We start from the raw sequence: 24,298 nt of genomic DNA, 5'->3' as shown, positions 1-24,298 counted from the left end.
AACATTCAAGATATTTTGTTTCGGACTTTGTGCCCAAACAATAACACACCCTCAACCACCCGATCTCAAATGTAACAGTCGATGATAATTGTGACCTCCTTATATCAAAAGTAAATGGTCTCCATGTATATGTTTCCATACAAATAATCAGTATTATATGGATCAAGCAAGGTTGACTAAAGAAGATGTTGTTTTGGGGGGAAAGGTATATAATGACATAATTTATCTGTAGTATAAGGAGATCACAACCAATTTCAGTTATTAGATGTAAATCAAATGGATGGAGATGTGCAATGTTTTGCAATTGTATAACTGGAAATGTACAATTAAATGGGCTAAATTATCTACAAAATTTCTCGGGCTTCATAAAGTATTCAAGCTGACATATTTAACATTTGACCGCTACGAGTGATTGTGACCATGCCCTACAAAAAGTATATAATATACTAGTAGACAATCTGTGTAAAAATATACCACATTCAGCCACAACTCACTCTTGTAAATGGAGAGTGGATATCAGGTATAGAAAAAAATTTATATAAAGTGTTAACCTTATGTCGTAAAGCAAGAACACCTCGAAACCTGATGAGAAAAGGTTCTTTCATTGTTAGGAGACCCTCTAATTGACCATTTCAACCTTGAGATGCATGGATATGGATAAAAAAAGAGTTAAAGTCTTAAAAGAAATGCATCTTGTAACCTATTATATGGGCCGTCTATTTTCAAGATTTTTAAGTGTTTATAAATCCGCTCAATGTACATTTTTTGTCTTTAAATTTTTATAATTAAAAGTTGAAATAGATTTTCAAACCATTATAGCGGTTTCCAATATCGAAATTGCATCTTTCAATCAGGTTCAAAATCGGATCCTACTTTAATTGTTTAGTCTTGACCCCTTATATAAACCGGGATTCCTTACAAAGAGACCATTTATCTTTTGTATAAGGAAATTATAATCATTCTTGTCCCTAAAGTTTCAAAATGGGTGGTTGCAAGAGTATCTTTAAACACACACACAGTTCCAAAAAAAAATTTCTCGAACTTCATGACTTACCCCAAGCTATCAAATTTGACATCTAATGAGTGAGAATAATTGTGACCTCAATGTACAAAAGATAAAGGCAAAAGTTTATATAAGGTTGTAACCACCTCAAAAATCCATCGGAAAGGTTGTTTTAATGTTGAAAAACCCTCTAATTCATCATCTCGACATCGAGATGTATAAATATGGAGAAAAAAAAAAAGCTTTTGAGTCCCAAAATAGTGCATCTGGCAACACATTATCTAGATTGTCCATTTTCAAGACTTTCATATGTTTATATATCTACTTGATTTTAACCATTTTTGGAGTTTAAAATTTTCTAATTAGATATGAAAATGGATTTTAAGATAATCTTAAGATTTTTTTACAACAAAAATACAAGTTATGACAAAATTTGGAGGTATGCCTTATTTAGATTGTTTAAGGTTGCAACCTTATAGAAACCACACCTAAATATAAATGATCTCTTTGTAGACAATCCCATACAAACAACACCCTCAATTATATTGTCACAAATACATAGGACCCTCAATTATATTGTCACAAATACCAAGAATTATGTTTAATCCTGTTGTCCATCATTCACAGTGGTATGTATGGCATAAAGAGAGTTCAAATGGGCTACAGAGGGAAGTTGTTTTGAGTGAATTTAATAAATGCGCTCAATTTGAAATTTAAGAGAGTTTACATTGTAATATATGTAACTTGGTGATAAAGATACGAAGTACTAGATGGTAGTATCTATATCTAAGGATTTCTTGCTATGGAATCATATTGCTCATATTCAACCTCAATTAGTTGAAAAAAAATTTTAACAATCGCGACGATGATGAATCATATTGTCCCATCCAGTAACCACGTGTATTTTAGGATCTTGTAACAAGCTAGTAACCAACCTCAAAAAAAAAAAAAAAAAAAATCAAATCAAATGCTTGGAAAAATTAGCTTCTAAATAATGGACAAGGACCATTAGATCTAAGTGTTTAAAAATTTAAAATCTTGTCCTCAATCTTATTGCATTTTTTTTCTAGCTAAAAGGCAAAGCAACATTGGATGCTTCACAGTTCAAACAAAAGATAACAATAAGGGGTCGGGTTGGGCCGGGTAAGGCCAAACCCAAATTCGCCAAATGCGAACCTGACCAGACTCCACCTAAAAATTGAAATACTTAAGCAGAAGGGATTGAATTTGTGCTAGACTTAGAAGCGGATTCCCTTAGTGGTATAAAATGTTACAAGATGGAACAAGCTGTGCCGTGGAAGTAGGGTGGCAATGGACCCGGACCCGATGGCCAAACCCAACCCAACATCGGAAAAGGTAGTTTTAATGTTGAAAAACCCTTTGATTGATCGTATGACCATGAAAAATAAAAAGATTTCAAGTCTCAAAAAACAGTGCATTTTACAACATATTATCTGCACCGTCCATTTTCAATATTTCATGTTAGATCTACTTGATTTTAACCATTTTTTAAATTTAAAATTTTATAGTTAGATATAAAAATAGATTTTGAGATAATCCTAAGAACATTTTACATCAAAATTATATACCATGATCAAATTTGAAGGTGTGCCTTACCTCCACAACGATGGATGCATCCGTATGCCAACTGCACCCATCATGAAAGTCTTGAAATTTGATTGTCCAAAAATGCATTGTAAAATACACTATTTCCAAAACCTGATCCTATTTTGTTCTCATGATCATGCATCTTGATGTCGAGATGATCAACTTGAGGGTATTTGAGCATCAATACAACCTCGTGAATTTTTGAGGTAGACTCTAATTTGATGGTCTCGAGCCTCGGCTCTATATAAACTTTTACTTAATAATATATAAGTAATACGTCTATATATTTAACATAACATTTTAATATAGTTTTGGATCCAAGTCCAATCAAATATATACATATTTTTGGGTGCAAGTCCAATCAAGTCCAGGTATGAGTCCGATATCTTCGGGTTCGGTCGGATACAGGTCCCATAAATTTTTCTGGATTTGGGTCCAAGTCCAAATCCGGCCAGACCAAACCCGCTGCAAGCCCTATACGTAAATCTTTAAATTGAACCACCATAAGCTCTCTCTTCCTTCCCTCGCGACCAAAAAAAAATCCAAAAAAAACAAAATCCAAAAAGAGCATACATTGCAAATTGAAATAAAGGCCTCATAACTACCACTCAAAATTTCTTTGAATAAAAACCTTCCTGGTAAATTCATGTCATCGCCGAGCTTTGGCTGACCGAGCCCGAGCAGCGCTTCTTCTCGCACAGCAACCGACAAAATAAAGGGCCGACTGACACCATTGCATTGCATCCAACAAAAAAGAGAAAATGAACACAAAAGTTCAAGCATAACACTTTACACATTTGGTGAAATTTTGGAATGGGCTAACTTACTATGAAATTTTGTTTAAAACATACGCAATTCATCTGTTAAAAATAACTACGCATTCAACGAAATTGCTTTATGGGATACTATCAGAAAGTATATTCAGTTTTCTGCAAATATCACAAGCATTTATCAAATTACCTTCTTTGAAAGATGCAAGAACCAATAACATAGACACCTCAAATACAATGATCCCTATTAATGATATAAATTTGTTCAATAAAGGGCCACAAAAGTAACTCTACCTCTTTAAATCCTTTATGAACAGGCAAAAATGCCATGTTACTTTCTGATAAAAAATACATGCATGGCTATTTTTTTGTGATATTGGAAGAATGTTGCAGATCTTTATTGACAGTGTTCCATAATACAAATGCAAATACCCAATTATGAAGGAAAAAATCAGAAAACTGTATAAAGAAAATATATAGAAAAGGAAAGAGCAGAATTTGATTCTAAATGAAAATAATTTCCAAACATAAAAAAAAAGTGCCACTTACCAAAACAACAAAAAGAATGACATCAAAAATTGCCACCAACCTCCATTCTGTTCTCAAATGTTGTGCTACTCCAGCTCTAGCATTCACATTTTAAAGGGTAAGAATACAAGTAAAAATTAAGGGAAACATCTGTTAAAATCCCCATATTTTTTTAAACTTAAAAATTATCCCCAATAATTTATATTTTAAGTTCATATCTCATTTGTTAACAGCACAACTCACAGTTCAATTTATCTTTCTTTTTATTTTTTATGAATCGGATTGCCCTCAATTTTTGGGTTTGCATACTTCTCACTATCATGCATCTAGGAAAAATATAAAAAAAATTAAATAAAGGACACAGTTTCTATGAGCCCATGTTGAAATGAGTCGCATCTTAAAAATCTATTTTTGAGATGGATTTTTGGACCCAATTTTTAAGGACATGTAATCTCTAACATCGAGACCATGAATATGAATAAATAAATAAAATTTGAAAATTAAAAATAATAATTCTATTAAGAAAACATTTGGACCATTAGTTTCAATTTTTTTTTAGATGGACCACCTATTTGCATATATCTTTAAGATGGATGCTTTATACCTCGTGGACCACAAATGTAGAAAGGCGGTCCCTACCGCATGAAACATTTTTCCTTAAATAAAAGACACCAAAAAATCTTGGGAAATTTTGGAGGTATTTTGATTATTCTTATTTATTTAAAATTATTATTTTTGTATTTCTTTCATGAGCTTTATGGTGAGAAGTATGGACACCGAAAATTTGAGTTCAATCCGATGTTAAAAAAAAAAAAAAATTTGAAATACTAGAATATAAAATATAAAATAATGGGACAATTTTTAAATGTTATATTTTTTCAAAACGGGAGAATATTTACATAAATTTCCCAAAAATTGACCTAAAGAAAGGAAAGGGGGGGGGGGGGGGAACGTAAAAGAAGAGAAATGAAGATGAAAGATTAAGATATAGGCCAAACTTGCAGGAATCGCAGTTGTAGCATTTTATAGATGGGGAGTTTTTGTAGAGCTTGCAATCCCTGTTGCCACTGACTGGATGAAAGCTCAAATCATAGTAAGAAGCATTAATGGCTGGATAACCACACCTACATTAACAAAAGCAATAGTAGGAGTTAAGAGGTACAAAGAATTAAAAGACTTAAAGCTGGTGTAAGTATCTCCAACATTTATAAACGACCCAAATCTCTCTCCAACCAAACATACATTGGCATGGGAATGGTAAAAGTGATGGATCTAAGATATAAAGCTAGTGTTCACAACATATATAAGTAACCCTCTCTCTCTCTCTCTATCTCTCTCTCTCTCTCTCTCTCTCAACATACATTGGTATGGGAAAAGTAAAAGTGATGGATCTAAGATATAAAAGCTAGTGTTCACAACATATGTAACCCTCTCTCTCTCTCTCTCTCTCTCTCTCTCTCTCTCTCTCACACACACACACACACACACACACAGGCGCGCACACAAACACAATGACAAAATGATAGAAAATCTCATTGTTTCTCTCTACAATAATCACAGAATCAATAAACCACTTACTCAGATGGTGGCCGGCAGCAACCAGCTTCAATCGGGCTCAACTCCGCATTTTTGTATTCTTTGAGAGTCTTCACACGAACAAACAAAAGTCATCTCTCTCTCTCTCACACACACACACACACACACACTCACACACAAAGGCAGACACACACTTTTATACGGCCAAGTATTGCAGCCATTATTTTGATATTGCCACCTACATGTAGCACAAAGCCACCATCACTGTTTTTGTTTAAGGACACCTAACAATCAACTCAGACATTAATATGTTTTGTTGGCGGTATATCGAAAATAAGGCGGTATATCGAAAATAACTGGTCATGATACCAGCCCCCATATTTGAACACTACATAGATTAAATTTCTTAAGATGTAAGCGTGGTGTCAAGTTTTCTGAGTTGTTAAGTGTGTCATCATCATCCTATATAGGCCGTCAATTTTGCTACTATAGCATTTAGATCTTTCCTTTTCCTTACAAAGCAAGAAGCTCTTCTTGCACACTAAATCCCAAAGTTTTAGAAACGGATCAGTGATCCGAATTGCGCATCTGGATTTTCGATCCAGTTCAGCAAATTGGCGATCCTGAATCCCGAACCTAGTGGGCATCTTTACTTAAAATAAGGTCTCTTTGCATGCATGGGATTAACATAAATTTTAATGTTTTAATATTTCTAAATTTAGGGACTCAAATTTATGATTTTAAGTATGAATTTTTTCTTCATTTATGATTATGTTGTACTAAAATTAGGGACTCAAAAAAGAAGTTATTCCTATACAGAACAAACAAAGTTCATTTCCATAAAGATGAAGCAAAATTATCAAACTATCAAAGATCATTTTTATTTTTCAATAAAAGTAAGGAATATGAAAGTTTAAAATTGTTATTTGAATTGCGAATTTTTAACTTATATCAGGAGATAAGATAATTAGTGTAATTAATGCTTATGCATCACATGTAGGAATAGATGATAGAATTAAAAGACAATTCTAGGAGAGTATGGATGAACCAATCCAAGAAATACCAAATGGAGACATGACATTTTTAGAACAGAACTTAAATGGTCATGCAAGAAAAGATAGTACAGGATATGAAAGAGTACATGATAGATGTAGATTTGGGGAAAGAAATGAGATGGATAATGCTATCTTTAATTTTTCCATGGCTTACGATCGAACAATAGCAAACACATACCTTGAAAAGTGAGATGAACATTTAATAACTTATAAAAGTGGATCACATAAAAGTCAAATAGACTTTTTTCTAATTAAGAAGACAGAATGATCATCATGTGAAGACTCTAAGGTTACCCCAAGATATAGTCTCATGTTTATGGATGTTTGCATGAAGAGACTGAAGAGGAGTGACATTAATGGATGCCCAAGAACTAGGTGGTGGGACTTAAAAAGGGATAACATAGGTTTATTTAGAAATAAATTGAATAAGGAAGGAAAATTAATTCTGATGACGAAGTTAATGTTACGTGGAATGCGATGGTTGCTTATATTAAAAAAGTGGTAAGAGTTTTAGGAGAATTTTGAGGGAAAAGACTTTCAGATAAAGAAACTTGCTGGTAGAATGATGAGGTTCAAATGCCTACTAACGACAAACGATCATGTTGCAAAGCTTGGCAAAGAAATAGAAATGATCAAAATTTAGAAGAATATAGAAATACCAAAAGGAATGCCGAGAAAATAGTAAGACTAAACTTAATACATAAAAATGATCTATATAATTAATGGGTGCTGTTTGTATAGGACTGAGGCTCTAAACCATCAAATTAAAGCGCACCTTCAAATAGTGTCGAGAAATGTGGTTTCAATACTGGAAATCTTTGTGATAGGCTTAAAATATATTTTTATCTTTAATTACACAACTTAAAGGTTCAAAAATAGTATAGATCGACCAGATTTATGAAAACTTGAAAATCTTAAAATTGACGGTCCAAAAATGCGTTACAAGATGCACTACTTCCAAAACGTGATATCCATTTTTTTCTCATGTCCATGCATCTTGATGCCAAGATGATCGATTTGAGGATATTTGGGCATCAAAACAACCTCTTCTAGTGAAATTTGTGAGGTGGGTTTTAATTTGATTGTTTAGAGCGTCAGCTCTATCTAAACTTTTTCGATAATTAATTAGGGACAAGAGAATGTGAAAAAATGTCTTCAAACTAGAAAAATTGATATAGATGAAGTGTATGGACCTAGATCATGTTAAATTAATTAAGAATGAGGATCAAAGGGTATTGGTGAAGGCTTACGAGGTTAAGAAAAGGTAGAGATTCTATTTTCAGAAATTGTTAAATAACTCCATCTCAGCTTTAAGAGAGCCATTGACATAAATGATATTGGAGGCCATAGATACCTTCATAGGATTAAAATATCTAAGACAAAGAAGCTTTGAGAAAGATGAAGAAGAAAGACTTTAGGACCAGATGGTATACTAATAGAGGTTTAGAAGTGCATGGGCGAGATTGGCATATTCTGGTAACTAAGATATTCAACAAGATTTCGAGAATAACGAAAATGACAAACAAACAGAAGAAAAATAATGTGTTGCTGATTTACAAGAACAAAGGAGACACACAAAGTTATATGAACTATCGAGGGATTAAACTTATGAACCACATTATGAACTGTGGGAGAGAATGATTTAACTGAGATGAGGATATTGAGATAGATGAATGGCAAGACAAGGAAGGATAGAATTAGAATTCGGAAGGAATAAATTCAAGGGAACTTATGGATAGCTCAAATAGACGATAAAACGAGGAAAAGTAGACTTAGGTGGTTTGGTCATATGCAGCATTGATCTAAAATAGAACCGGTTAGGAGGGGTCATTTGATTCAGGTAAAAGGCTCTAAAAAGCCAAGGGGAAGGCCGTAAAGGACATGGACAAAAGTAGTAATAAAAGATGGTTCCTTGAGATCTAACTGAGGGAATGGCCCTAGATAGACCAAAATCACAAATCAGGATTTGTGGGTAGGAGACCCCAAATATTTGGATCAGTATTCGAACGAACGACTCGAGCCGAGTACTCAGCCCGAATATGAGTAACTCAGCCAGAGTTGGGCAAAGTATTGTAGCATTAAAAAAATGTTAAAAATACAAAAAAAGAAAAAAAAAAATATGGCATATATGTTTAAAGTAAGATTAAACAAAGTACATCTAAATGAGGTTAATAAAGTAATAAAAAAATAGATTTTGAAATATTAGTTTGTGACTAGGGATACTTTTGAAATAATCCAAAAAAGATGGAAAAATATAAAATTTAGTACTCATGGCCAAATTAATTTCCCATCTTTGCCAAAATGATAGAACATATAAGCATAGAGTAATGATCCTATGAGACCCTCCCACAATCCTGTGTGTAGGACCCCAAAGGATCACCATTAAATTTGGCATAAATCTCTAGAAAAGTTATCACATGGGTGTGGGACTTGACTTTTGTAGATATACGTGCCAAATTTAATGGTGATCTTTTGGGGTCCTACACACATGGGTGTGGGAGGGTCTCACAAGGTCATTACCCATAAGCATATTATACATAGATTTCTTATTCTTTTGAAACTTTTATAATATATTTTTGTTTTGTTTTTTTTAAGATCCCTGAGTTGGACCTCCTGCGCAGGACAACTCGGAATCAGCCACTGCCCGCACCTAAATAACTCGGCCGAGTCCAAGCTAACTCAGCTGATTTTTCAAACAGTAGTTGGGGTAAGGCTTGGATGATTATGACGATTTGAATTGTGAATTTCTATTGCTTAAAAAGTACTTTGTTTTGATTTACAATACAAAATCTGAAAAATATTTATAATTTGATTGGTTAAGCATCACACAGGCTGTGGATGCAGAGTAATGTTATTAAGTACAACCCAATTTGAATATCTTCAAACTAAACATGATTTGTCATCCCTAGGCTAGGATGATTAATATCATAAAAAACGAATATTAGTTAAAGAAAAGAATTGCCATACCTTGTAAAGCTTAGGCAAAGTTTTGCAGTCTTCAGACTTCACAAGACAACTCTTTAACCGTCTCCAATTTTGTGAATTGTTTAGCTAGGGAAAGCCACAAAGGGGAGAAAAAAAAAGTTCATAATCCTAGAATCATTGTCATAAAAATATAGCATTAATTAAGTAACACTAAATTGATAAGAATCATTGGGAGTTGTTGGTGGAATATGAAAGCCATGGAATATGGATGCCATACTTGTTTTTGATACCAAGAAGAGTAATCTTGAAGCTTGAATTCCTTGTATCTGCATGAGACCTAATATAAGTATTGCCTCAACTTTTTAGACCAAAATTCTTCAGTATACTACTACACTTGCATATTATAAATTAGGGGAAACGATGTATAATCCCCCTATCTATAATCGCAGTCCCAAATAAACTCTTTGGTAAATGAGAAGCCCATGGACCCCCTCCAATTTAAAAGAAAAGGATGTTCAACCTCCTCAACGTTTTCATTGTCCAAATTATAATATTTATCCTTTTTCTATACCATCACATCATCCAAATGGAATTTGGAAGGGGGGTTGAGAGGGGAAGGATCCACAGGGTGATAAGGACAAATAGGGGTGGCTTTTCCAAGGTTTGGATCACATGGTCATTAGAAAAAAAAAATAGAGGATAAATATTGCAATTTGGATAATGAAAAAGGTAGGGGGGGGCTAAACTTCCTTTTCTTTCAATTCAGAAGGGGTCTATGGGCTTTTCATAGACCCAAGGATTTATTTTGGATTATAATTAAAGGAATAAGGGTATATATCTTTTTGGAAAGAGATGGGACTTCAGATCTTGAAGATCCAATATCCAAAGTGGTGGCAATTTTGGGAATACAAAATGGAAGAAATGAACATGTGGGTGTTGTCTTTAGATCTTCAAAATAAGAAGTCATAAAATAGCTTTGTAACTTTAGATCATGGAGGCAATTTGGTTTCAAATAAAAGAGAGAGAGAGAGAGAGAGAGAGAGAGAGAGAAAGAAGGGTTATGCGCATAAAATAAAAAAAAATCAGGGATTTCTTTAATAATGCTAATTTGGGGATATTAGCATAAATTTCTCTAAGTTCTAGAAGAGAAGGACGCGGAACAAGAAATGTATGTAAATTTCAAAAGGATCCTTGGTTTCAAATTACCAGTGAATTTTAAAGTTTCCATCTCTCAATTCAAAGCAAGATAAAGATATGAAATTAAAAGAAATGTGGATGCATATACATTATTTTCACAATCAACTCTGCTTTCAGCTATCAAGAATAAATTCAAGTCGATTTTCTTTTTTTTCCTCTCTAAACCGAATCACAGAGGTATTAGAAGGAAACCTAAAACTACAAAGATAACATTGAGTATAGTGATAAAAAAGGTTCTTTCAACTTGCATGCAAAGATAACATTGAGTATAGTGATAAAAAAGGTTCTTTCAACATGCTTCCCAATATCTACATGATTAATGCATTCATTTGCAACCTCTCAAGTGGGTGCACTATATCTAGACAAAACATAAGTATTTTTAACCATCTGCATCAAAAACGTTCCTATGATCACTATCTCTAGAAATTAGGGTTCATATTGTTATGGAAAAGTATACAAACAGACCATATACTTTTAGTACAAGAAGATCACAATTACTATTGTTCGTCAGATTTCAAATCGGGTGGTTGTATGTATGTCATTGACTAGACTCAAAGTTCTAAAAAAACATTCTCGATCTGTGGCACAACCCAAGCCATCCAATTTGACATTTAATAGCTAGAAGTAGTTGTGTCCTCCTTGAGACACTTTTAAATGGCCTCATAGTATACAGTCCCTACTGTTATCTGTTTTGATTGTCGACTCTATTCATGTCCTCTGTAAGTCTTCAGGCATTTGCAGAAATTTTCAACCTTGTACACACATGCACACACACACAGCAAAACACATGGTTACAAAAAGAAATCCTAAGTTTGTCTACATACAAACACACCTGCATATATATATATATATATATATATAAGTGTGTGTTTTGTATTTGTGTCAGTGTGTGCATGTGTTTTCGTATTACGGATGTATGCATGTAAACCCATCCCAAAACTGGGATTGCATATCCAACAGATGATTAGAAGTGGCAACTTACCTTTGCCCAGAAACATAATGACCAGATCCATTACTTGTCACAATAAACCTATGTTGAGAAAACAACAGTAAACCTTCAACCTTAATAACATTCATTTTTTTCATAGACATTTGCAGAAAATATTATTATAACAATGTAATAACAAGTAAGCAGATAACCATTCATGCCCAAAAAAGGAACTTTGCAAACAGCTCCAACGACTCATTTGCACTTCTCAATGCAATAAATTTGGCGATACATGTACTGTATGAACAAGTTACAATCTCATAATGCCCAAAAGATTATCACAAGCATGAGCCCAGTATGTTTCCCAGGTATGCCAGTTATTTGAATGCACAATCTTATATGTGAGAACAAAAGCTGCAAACATTGCGCCACATGTTAAAATTGTTGTTGTGTACACTAATTAGCTAGATCACTTCCTCTCACACCCTAGGCTACAGGCTCGTCTTCCATGCATACCAAGAAAGAAAAGGAAGCGAGGAGAAGATTAAAAAACAGAAAAAGATCAATGATGGTTATGGCGGTTGATGAGTTGGGCTGGTTACTAATTACAGCTTAGACGCCAAGAATATCCCCAAAACTGGTGTCGATACAAGCATCTGAAAGTTAGATAGTGCAGGTATGTTCTCAGTCAGGCTTACTTAGCCATTTGTGTCAAGGTGAAGGGATATTCCTGGGCTTCTTCATTTCAGACATCCCAGTTACATAAATTGCATGATTTAGGTGGATGGCAACAAAACAAAAAGATTTCTAAAAGGAGATTATCCCTAAGCTAATGGATTTTAGTCGTTGAATGCTTGTTGTGCAGATAGGCTATAGAGTTTGTGTGGCACCTCTTTGTCATTTTGCTCCTTCTTAAGTGAAGTTCAGAATTTTTTTCTAAAATTCTTTGGATCTGTACAATGCAGACCTTACGATCTACTAGTCATCTACTCTATTTTTATTGGTTTCAGACCAACTATGCAATGGAAATAGGAACAAACAAACCAAGTATTATGCCTCAGAATGGAGTTGACCTTTTTTTTCTTTTCTTATATATGAACATGTTAAAGGACAATTGCTAGTGAAAGACAGAATATAACAGCTACACGAGTTATTAATGTAGATCCACATAGCAAAACCCACAAGCTAGGTGGACGCTCGAGGACCCCTCTAAACAACACCACAAAGAAAATGAAGAAATAAAAAAAGGATATAGCATGGCATCCTTTCTGTCTCTCTATGAACATGGTTGCCTCTCTCTGTTCATAAGAAGTATGTTCTCTCTCCTCTCATACAACAATTGTAAAGTAATAAAATACAACCTTCACAAACCATGTTAGGGCCATTTGTTTGACCCAAATTTTAAAATATACACTATTTTCATTCTAATGAACAATCACAAAAAACATAAAAATTAAAACACAACCTAGAAGGTATTTTTTTACCCCAATTAATTTAGATCGTCCATTTTGGTGAGATGCTTAGATCTAGACCTTAGAATAATCTTTTTCTTTCCAAATTTTTTAGATAGTTTTATTATCATTAGATTAACAATATTAAAAACAATGATTTTGAATTCATAAAAGCCTAGATCTTGAAATTCATCAAATGGACGGCCTATATTTATTGTTGGCGGGGACTCATTTTGATCGTATAAGGTGCAAAATTTTTTTTTTTTTTTTTTTAGAATGTGTGCAAAATTTTGGGTCATACAAATACCACAAACATGGTTTTCTAGAAGTGTGGTCGCATTATACTATGATACAACAGTTGTACGAAATCACTGCCCATATATATATATATATATATATATATAAAGGGTGTGGTTTCTATAAGGTTGCAACCTTAAACAATCCAATTAAGGAGCACCTCCAAATTTCATCATACTATGTAATTTTGATGAAAAAATTCTTAGTATTATCTCAAAATCTATTCTCACATCTAATTATAAAATTTTACACTAAAAAAATGGTTAAAATCAAGCAGATCTAAAAACATATAAAAATCTTGAAAATTGACGGTCTAGAAGTATTGCAAAATGCACTATTTCTGGGACTCAAAATCTTTGTTTTCTTTCATATTCATACATCTCGATGTCAAGATGATAAATTAGAGGTTTTTTCAACATTAAAACAACCTTTTCCGATGGATTTTTGAGGTGCATCTATAATTCTACATTTTAATGTTGCAACCTTATATAAGCTTTTTCCATATCTAAAACTATAAAAGATCAAAAGATACCCAGTTCTCAAAATCAATATTCTACAAGCATAAATTTGGAAAAATCCATACGCAAACCTGGAAAAATTTTCATCAACAAAAACAACACAAGCAAAAATAAATAAATAATTAAACCCAACATTCATATAAATCAACAAACCCTAAACAAAAGGTTTAAACATACTAACCTTTCAAGATGCAATAGATCTTGGCTCAAATAGGTCACCGTTGGTTGCCAAAAGTCATCTTTCACAACCACATCAACCCACAAAATATATATATGGTTGAATACTCTTTGATTTGGCAAAAAATCAAAAAGTTCGAAAGAAAACTTCAATCTTGAGATAAATCTCAAACCTCATTTTTTTTTTGGGTGCGGTTTGTATAGAGCCGAGGCTCTAAACAATCAAAGTAAATCGCACCTTCAAACAGTGTCAAGCAATGTGGTTTCAATACTGGAAATCTTTGTGATAACTTTGAAATATATTTTCATCTTTAATTATAAAATTTAAAGCTTAAAAAATAGTGTAGATCAAGTAGATATATAAAAACTTGAAAATCTTGAAAAATTGATGGTCCAAAATTGTGCTACAAGATGCACTATTTTCAAAACTTGAAATCCTTTTTTTCTCATGTCCATGCATCTTGATGTCGTGATGATCAATTTGAGGATATTAGGGCATCAAGACACCTCTTCTAGTGAAATTTTTGAAGTAGGTCTAATTTGATTGTTCAGAGCCTTGACTCTATATAAACATTTTTCCTTTTTTTTTAGCTTTTCTCTCTTTGTAGAGAGGAAAATTGATTATGAGGGGTTGCAATGCACCCAAACCCCTTTCCCAAGGGGTATAATTGGCCCAAAATGCCTTGGAGGAGGGCATTTTTCCTCCCTCTAGCCAAGGGTTCTAGGGGCCACTAAAGTATCCAGGCCAATGTTGTTGCCTAGGCTGCCCACCTAGGCTAGTGTATTTCGCCAAGGCTAGGCGGCCAAATTTTCGAACAGAACATGTTACATGTGTGAAACAAATCACACATGTTACATGTGTGAAACAAATCACACATATGGGTGTTTTACTTGACTTTTCTCTCTTTTATTTTAGGTCATTGGATTGCATCTAATCCAATGGTTGTGGCGTTGGAATTTTACTATTTCAAAGGGATTAAACCTCTTTTGTTTAGAGAGAGAAAGAGTAAGAAAAACATAGAGACATTAGGCGGCAATTGGGCTTTCTCTTGAGGGTTGTTGTATGCTCTGTTTTAGAGAGAGAAAGTGAGGAAAAACTTGCACCCATCGTGGGTTTGTTGTATGCCCTGTTTTAGTGAGAGAGTGTCAAAGAGAACCCATTTTTTGATGTTCTTGGTGCCCTGCTTTTGGGCTCTGCTTAAACTGAGAAAGGGCTGCTTGAAATTGGTGTTTGAGCTCAATTTCACCTTGTACTCTCCTCGAATCAGTAAGTAAAGTCTCGTGCCATTCTCCCGTGGATGTAGGTCATGATTTGTGACCGAACCACATTAAATTGTTGTGCTTTGTGAATGCATGTTGCTGAATTTTTCCATTCCATGATTTTGCTTTGATATTGTGTAGTTTTCATTGTTTGTTTATATTGATATAAATGCACAACAGCTGTGAATATTATAAACCCTTGCTGATTTTTCACCAATCGATCACAACAATTGATATCAAAGCCAGGTTTTGTTCTTCATTGTGTCTGTGAAGGAAAGGTTTTTGCTATTGTGATTATTTGTTGTATTTTCCCTTAAAATGGAAAGTGTAATGGAATTTGAAAAATTAAATCAAAGCAATTGGCCCATATGGACAATAATGATGGAAGATTATGTTGTTGGAAAAGAATTAGATAGGCCAATTAGAGGAAAAGGGACCATGCCTTATGGAATGGAAGATTGACACTGAAATATTCTTGATCGAAAATGTTTGGCGGCCATTAGACCATGTATTTCACCATCAATTTTATTTGATGTTTGTCAATGTAAAACATGTGCAGAGCTTTGACAATCTTTAGAGCAACTTTTTGAGCAACCCTCTAGTGCAAATAAAATGCATGTGATGAAAAACTTATTCCTTTTGAAAATGAAAGAAGGTGCTACAATTAGATCGCATGTGAGTGAATTTAATTCAATTTTTGTACAATTGAGGTCTTTGAAAGTGAATTTGGACGAAAAAGTTTTATGTTTGCTTTTGCTGAGTTCTTTGTCTGCTAGTTGGGATACCTTGGTTACCACTGTGACTAATACAATAAGTAACAAGTTTAATTTGAAAGATGTTCTGGCTTCATTGTTGAATGAAAGGACTAGAAAGGCATCCACACAAATGCTTGCTGAGTCAAATCAAGCATTGGCAACAGGAGATAGAGGAAGAACCCAACGTAGAGATCAACACTATGAATTTAATAGGGGTAAATATCATAGCAAAGGTAGGTCCATGTCACAGGACAAGAAGGTTACTTGCTGGTATTGCAAGAAACCTGGTCATACAAGGAAAGATTGTTATGCTCTTAAAAATAAACAAAAGGCCAAGAGTAAGGATGGCCACGCCGAAGCAAGTACAGTTTCAAATGGTAAAGATGGGATTACTTTTAGTGTTACATGCACGACATTGTCTATGGCAGATACTTGGGTTTTAAACTCTGGTGTTTCATTTCATGTTTGCCCAGAAAGGTCATATTTTTCATCCTACACAATTGTAGATGGTGGCTTGGTTTATCTTGATGATGATAGAGCTTGCAAATTTTGTGCATTAAAAATGTTGTTATCAAACAATCAAATGGAAAGAAACACACATTGAAAAATGTAAGGCATGTTCCTGAGTTGAAGAAAAATCTCATTTCAACCAGGCAATTAGATGATTCTGGCTTCATAGTGACCTTTAAAAATGGGTCATGGAAGATTTCAAGATGTTGTATGACAATGCTGAAAGGACAAAAAGATGTCAGTCTCTACATTCTTCATGGCACGGCTCAAAGGACTGATGTTGTAGAGAAGATTGTTGTTACTGCCAATAAGCATGAGGATATGCAGATATGGTATAGTCGTTTGGGTCATCTCAGTAAGCATGGTATGAAGGTATTACAAACTCAAAATCTTATTCCTACTTCTAAGCATTCCTTTCTTAATTTTTATGATCATTGTGCCATTGGTAAGCAACGTAGAGTTAGTTTTAAAATAAATGAATCCCATAGAAAAAGTAAAGCATTAGAATTGATTTATTCTGATGTTTGTGGCCCTGTTAATGTTAAATCTCTTGGTAGAGCTTCTTATTTTGTCACTTTTTTAGATGATTATTCTAGAAAGTGTTGGTTGTATCCTTTGGCCTCTAAGGATCAAGTTTTTTAAGTTTTCAAAGTTTTCAAAGCCAAGGATGAAAAAGAAACAAAGAGATTTATAAAATGCTTGCAAACTGATAATGGTGGTGAATATTGCTCGAATGCCTTTGATACTTTCTATAGAGGAAATGGTATTCGTAGGGCAAGGACTGTATTTGGGACACCACAACAAATTGATGTCATTGAGAGGATGAATGGGACCATCATTGAAAGAGTAAGAAGCATGCTTTCAAAATCTGGTCATGGTAAGCAATTTTGAGTTGAAGCTGTTAACACAGCTCCGTATATTTAATCAATAAATCTACCAGTGCACCCTTGAATGGTGAAATACCTGAAATTATGTGGAGAGGCAAAAGTGTGTCATATGAACACTTGAGAACATTTGGGTGTGAAGCTTATGCTCAAGTGCCAAGTGAGAATAGAGCCAAGCTGGATGCCAAGTCAAGAAGATGTGCTTTTCTTGGGTATGGTGGTGATGATAGAGGTCATAGGATTTGTGATCCTATTGCAAAGAAAACTATCAGGGGATGTTCTTTTTAATGAGAATGTAATGTTCGCTGAAAAGAAACAAGAACAGCCAAAACAAGAAAGACTTGTTATGGATATACAAAAATCAAATCCCATTGTTTCACCTCGACAGTGCAAGTGCAAGAGACTCAAGCTCAAGACAGTTTTGATGGAGGTGGTGCTAGTTTTGAGGATGACACTGAATTAATTAAAGATGAAAAATGACTACCAGTTAAACCCAAACCAGAATTGAGAAGATCCATACGCCCTCACAAGCCCACGCAAAGGGATTCTCCTGCCTTATATTATGCTTTGTATATTAATAATGGTGAACCTGAATCTTTTCAAGAGGCTATTTATTGCCCTAATGTTGAAAAGTGGCATAAGGCAATGGAGGGGGAGATTGATGCTTTGCATAAGAATAATATGTAGGAGTTAGTGGAACTTCTATATGGGAAGAAAGCATTGAAGAATAGGTGAGTATATGCTATTAAGTGGGAGGCAAATGATCTTATGTGATATAGGGCTAAACTTGCAGTGAAAGGTTATGGAAAAAAACCAAGTGTTGATTTTAATGAAATGTTTGCTCTTGTTGTTAAGCACAGCTCTATTATAGTATCTTTGGTTGCTAACATGAATTTGGAGCTAGAACAACTTGATATTAAAACTGCCTTCATGAGTGATGATCTTGATGAAGAAATTTATATGCGTCAACCTGAAAGTTTTGAGAACAAAACCGATCCTATCTTGGTTTGCAAGTTGAAAAAGGGATTGTATGGTTTGAAACATGCATTAAAAAAATGGTATAAGAAATTTGATAGTTTTACGCTGACTGAAGGTTTTTCTAGATGCGATTTTGATCATTGTGTGTACTTAAAGGGTTCAGCATATAATTCGTTTACTGTTTTGTTACTTTATGTTGAAGATATGTTTATTGCTAGCAATGATCTGAGTGAAATCAATGTCCACTTCAAGAAGGTTCGTATATTTCAATATTTTTCATTAGTTTTTGTATTTTGTTCCCTTAATGTCTAATGAAGTTATTTTTTGCTATTTGTATTTTTTATTTGATACTTTTGTGATATATATTTGATATGTTATTGTAATAATTCTAAAATTCCAAAAAAAAAAAAAGAGGGAAACTTTTAATAAGTGATGGTTCGTATAAGCATGATGGTCCTTAGGGACCATCATTATTTTCAAAATCTTTTGGTTGAAGTTCTTTTGTTTGCTCCTGCCTTGCCACGTCCAGTGGACGTGGGCTTTAAACATATAAGGGGTAATATAACGGTTACACCTCGTGTATGACATGTAATTTAACAAAATATTATAATAAGGTGTCGTAAGAGTTTAAAAACGAGAGGCGAGGACTCCCACCCTAGAAAACTTCTGAGATCTTTCTCTCTCTGGTCGAAACACAATGAGCTCCTCTCTCTAGCCGAATTTTTATCAGAAGCTCCCTCTCAAATATTTTAGGTAAGTGACTTCATTATCTTGAAAAATAATCCGTTCTTTTTAAAAAATAAAATGAAATAATTATTTCTGCTTATTATCATGAATTTTAGGCGCGATAAATTTTATGCGCAAGTGACCTCATTATTTTGAAAAATAATCTTTATAATAAAATTATAATATTAGGAATTTTAAATGCTATAAATTCTTAGAAATAAATTTATTCATTTATTTTTCTTGTCTATTGTTAAAAAATTTTAGAAATAAAATTATTAGAAATAAATGTGATATTTCTGCTGTTAGTAAAATTGTGAGATTTCTTTCTACTGCTTTTGAATATTTAGGCCTTGTAAATTTCATGTGCAACGACTGCCTTATTATTTAAAAACTGATATTTTTGCAATTGTAACATTGTTGTGAAATGTTTAATTGCGAATTGACATCTCATAAATTGTGATAATCCCGTATTCTTGAAATTCTATAAGAGTTTTTCTATACATATTAAACTGGCAATTATGCTAGAATGTCTTTACGAACTGCTACCTTTCTAAATTTGAGCCAAAAATATTTGATTGGTTATTTTTGAAATGTTATTGAAAGTATCAGTTATTAATGGTTTCAGTGAAATTCATATTAATGAATTCAGTGATATGTTGAGTACATGATATTGCTGCTTTCGAATGTTTAAAGAGATTTAGAAATACTTTAAGTATGCAAGTGGACTCATCCGGTTCGCCGGTGAGGTTTAAGTGGACCTATCCGGGATGCCGGTAGGGATTAAGTTGACTCATCCGATACGCCGGTGAGGTATAAGTGGACCTGCAGGGATTAAGTGGACCTATCTGGGACGTCGATAGGGATTAAGTGGACCCATCAAGACGCTGATGGGGTATATAGGTGACCTACTTGGGACGCCAGTAGAGTAATTTTGTGGAATTTTTTGAATTAAGCACTGCCGTTAAAATGTTATATGCATTTCAATCATTTGGATTATGTTTAATTGTGCATTTCTGAAAGTGAAATTGTTATCTATAAATGCTTGTGCTCGCATTGTTTTTAATTGACCTCCATTTTGAAAGTTTGTTTATATCTTTCATCGATGATTATTTTTAAGATTATGATGATCACTTACTGAGTAGCCAAACTCATCAAACTATGGTAAACATTTTTCAGGATAACTGCGGTTTCATTTTGAGTGCTCGTCAGGATCAACTTTGGAAGATATTGTAGTTGTGCCTAAGCTTTCTTTTGTTACTTTGTAAGAATTTGCCACTGTAAATTTGTCCTATCAAGAGATGTATATATGTTTTGACTGTCACATCTCAAGAATAACAGTATTGTAAATTCTTGGGGTGTGACAGTTCTTGTCTATTTGGATTATTATTTTATTAGTTAGTTTAATAATTGGTTAATTCTTAGTTTATATGACATATTGAGTTCATTTTATCTTTTAATGTTGATTTTGAGTTATAATTATTTCATTTACTGTCTAAAGTTGTAAATGTCTAGGTTTGATCTGTGCTTCCGGCATCTTTACAATATATTACATACAAATTTACTTATAAAATAATAAAATAGACAATTTTATTTATAATAAAATGAGGGTAGGTGCAGGAGATCCAAATTTAGAAAAAATAAAAAAAAATCACTGGTTGTTTTTGGGTATGAGCGCCCGTGCCCCCCCCCCCCACCGCCTAGGGAGCCGCCTCCGACTTATTGAACATTGTTCTCAATCAATGCAAACTCCCTATAGCCTCTAAAGTAAAACAACTAATCCTATGTTGTGGTCCCTGAAAAAAGGAGCAGAAACTCCGACAGATTATTCAAATACCGAAATGAGGGGCATCTACAACCATTTTGACATCTCCAAATACATGGCTAAAGGAAGACTAAGAATGTGATGTTTAATCCTAGATCTCTTCCATGGTATTGGCTAGTTCGGATGGGACGGGTAAGCCCCCAAAATAGCATCATTCTGCTAAGGGACTTTGAAGAGATCCCAGTTCTTACCAACAAAAAAACCAAGAATCCCAACAAGCAGATAGAACACCAAGCCACCTTACTTCTCTCATTCTAGATACTTCAATGCCAATTGATACACGTGTTACCTATGAAAATACCATCAAACTTCCGCTTCATACACCCAAGGGATGGTCATACCAATTCACCAGAACACAATACTTAGAAAATGGCACAGAATAATTTCCATCTGTTCCATCCTAAGCTGCCCCCAACTCTTATTATCAAAACCCATGATATGCACATCTGTGAAGTAAGTTCCAGTGTCATCTACCTTCTATCCGTATGCTATCACGCCAGTGAAGATATTATGCTTACTTTCCTGCCACACCTCCCTAAACACATATATTGACAAAAGGTATCAATTGCCAAGCACAACTAACTGGCCCTCAAATATTGAGAAATGCAGTTAGAAGACTTGAACTTCTATCATGGATGTTGGATAGACCTTAAGCCTCTCAAGAAAGGATAAACCCTTCACCATTATCTTCACCATAACACATGGGAAGGTGATAAACACCTCTTCACCTCTCTCGAATATCTTTTCCAAGACATTTAAGTATATAGAATGTCTAGCGATCCTATTTTCTACATCAGTATGTCACTACAAAGCCACATTTGCATCAGGATGCTTATTTCTCATAAACAATGCTAAACAGTAACATATGGAAAATCTAATAGTACCAACAAGCCTATTTTCCGCATCAGTATGTCACTACAAAGCCACATTTGCATCAGGATGCTACAAAGCCACATTTGCATCAGGATGCCTATTTCTCATAAACAATGCTAAACAGTAACATATGGAAAATCTAATAGTACCAATTACGGGCAGATTTGCATACAAATAAGCATTCCATAAGAAGAAGAAAAAAAAAACAATGTTTGGAATTCTCAACATGGTTGACATCAAATTTTGAAGTAATAATAGTTATTGGCATAAGTTCATCCTTCAACTGAACTGCAAATAAGTACATGTTCTTGCTATGTAATAGGAGGACTACTACTGCTCAGCATTCACAGTCCAACCAAACAAGATCTAAATAATACAAGGGACACCAAGTAAAAGAACCAAATGTTTACATCAGAAAAACTCATACTTTGCACCAGTTGTACTTACAATAGGGCAGTGACAACCAGGATTCCAACCAAGATAAGGCACAAAATCAACAGGTACTGCAATCAGTCTGTTAAGTACTACTATCCGCAAAGAAAAATAATATACACAATTAAAGGGTAAAATGACTATTATTCAATGGTCTATGGGTAAACCATAGCCCATTTGACAGTCCAACGAAAGAATGTAATGGAGAGATACCAAGACCCACCAGAAGAACACATGACCCAAATGGTGTCTATCTCTCTTTCATCACCACTCATCATCAATGGACAACGATGACCCAATCGAGTATAGTTTTTTCTCAATAGTCCATTGGAATATGATATGGTTTCCCATAACTATATACCAAAAATATAACAGCACACACCATAATAAAGGGAGGATACAATCCATAGTAGTATTGGTAGGTCCTTCAGCGCGCCCAAAAATCCTATTAAAGATCTGAAAGAAGTAAATATATAACATTTATAATTAAATTTTAAAAAAATAAAGGAGGAAATGAACCCAATATCAAGAAATTGGAATCCAATGCGACTAGAACAAAAAGAGTTATCAACACAATGGGACCTTCAAAAAGCAGAATAATGTGTTCTTGATAAATAGAACTCACATAATGAGTATAGCAGCACCAAGCCCCATTACAGGGAGAGTGAGATATTTGTGGCATTCGTCATGATGAGTGCTCATCCAAATACCATAACATATAACCCCAAAAGCTAACAGCTGAAGATAACACATATTAAGAAATCAATCAAACTGACTTTCAGAAAAAGAATAAATCAATAGAACTGAAAGAGAAGATTCATAGTGAAACCGCTAAAGAAGAGTAAAGAACGAAGCTGAAAATAACCCACATTAAGAGATGAATAGAACTAAAAGGAAAGTTTCATAGAAAAACTGATTCAAGGAGAAAGGGAAAAATGAGTAGTGGGATTACAGAAAGGGTTATTTGATACACGAAAGGAAATGGGTTTTTGAGAAAACCCAGTGGGGAGTTGGGTTCTGGGAGTGTAAATGAAACAAGGAGGTGAATGTGAAGAATCCTATATAGAAAATATATATATATATATATAGAGAGAGAGAGAGAGATGGTAGTAGAAGAGAGCAGTAAAGGGGAATGAGCAGAAGAAATAAAGAGCAGGCGGATAGATAAGAGTGATGGGATAGTAAATACATACCATGGTGAGCAGGTTGACCCACCTGATCACGAATGTACTGGTCCTGGAACCCATTACTCAGGGAGACAGTCTCAAAGATGGTAGCTCTGAAGAGAGAGAGTCTCAAATTCAAACCTCCAAGAAAAAATCACATTAACAGGCGATGCCAGAGAGAGAACTTCTAATTCTTAGAGAGAGATACTAAGATCGAACCGTGGGGGTGAGAGAGAGAGAGTCGAGCTTCAAACCCCGAAGAGAGACAAAATCCAGCTTCAAACCCTGAAGAGAGAGAGTTCAAAAAATCAGGACACGAGAGTGAGACAAATGATGTCGGGAAGGGGGTTTTGTAAATTTCATTGAAAATATTCAAATCGAGTATCGCTGCCATGGATGTGAAAAAACATTCGAAGATTCTCAAGCGCTAAAAATAGTATATTTCGTGTATATTTCATCCTTCTTAGAAATATAAGTAATGGTGACCTGGTAAATGGTCTCGTTGTATTTTTGTTGTTTCGTTTGTTTTTTCGTCGAGTAGGTATATTTCATCCTTCAAATAAATATTCACGGATACGCAAGATATGATTATTTTTAAGTTTCAAGTTTCATAATTTGATATTGGAAATAATTTTAGAGCAATATGGGGATTTTTGATACCCGAAGTCCTTAATATTGAGTGGGGCTTTACTTTATTGGAAAATTATGAGAAATTTATCTTAATTGGGGACTAATTAGAAAAAATCTTATATTTTTCCAAACCTCTTCTATCCTCTTTGTTTTTACTTTTTACTCTTTTTTTTTATCAAAATAGTATTCACAATAGTTATATTACCGTTAAAAAATTACAATATAAGAAGTGTCGTTAATGTTTTGAGACATCACCGTACTTAAAATGC

General features: G+C 34.1%; 1 protein-coding gene across 3 annotated transcripts; it reads right to left on the bottom strand.

Annotated features, from left to right (window-relative positions):
• Positions 1–2,895: 2,895 nt before the first annotated feature.
• TET10 (tetraspanin10) lies at positions 2,896–23,870 on the bottom strand. Of its 3 annotated transcripts, XM_020671807.2 has the most exons (12): positions 23,619–23,870; positions 23,427–23,512; positions 22,859–22,971; positions 22,635–22,689; positions 22,249–22,304; positions 11,605–11,652; positions 9,703–9,751; positions 9,468–9,551; positions 5,488–5,555; positions 4,908–5,033; positions 3,931–4,006; positions 2,896–3,335 (listed from the first exon to the last, which is right to left on the bottom strand). In XM_020671807.2, the coding sequence occupies exons 2-12, from the start codon at positions 23,478–23,480 to the stop codon at positions 3,261–3,263; spliced, it is 804 nt and encodes a 267-aa protein (XP_020527466.1). In that variant the 5' UTR covers positions 23,481–23,512; positions 23,619–23,870; the 3' UTR covers positions 2,896–3,260. The 3 variants fall into 3 exon arrangements, 2 of the variants coding, with proteins under 2 accessions (XP_020527466.1, XP_011625317.1); XR_016059001.1 differs by having other exon boundaries at positions 4,912–5,033; positions 23,427–23,846; XM_011627015.3 differs by having other exon boundaries at positions 23,427–23,846.
• Between the last annotated feature and the right edge of the window lie 428 nt (positions 23,871–24,298).

This window comes from Amborella trichopoda, chromosome 7 (assembly GCF_054954075.1).
Source record: "Amborella trichopoda isolate Santa Cruz 75 chromosome 7, AtrichopodaSantaCruz75HAP2 v2.0, whole genome shotgun sequence".
NCBI lineage: Eukaryota > Viridiplantae > Streptophyta > Magnoliopsida > Amborellales > Amborellaceae > Amborella > Amborella trichopoda.
The sequence above is the reverse complement of the archived record's forward strand: the minus strand, read 5'-3'. Positions and strand labels throughout refer to the sequence as shown.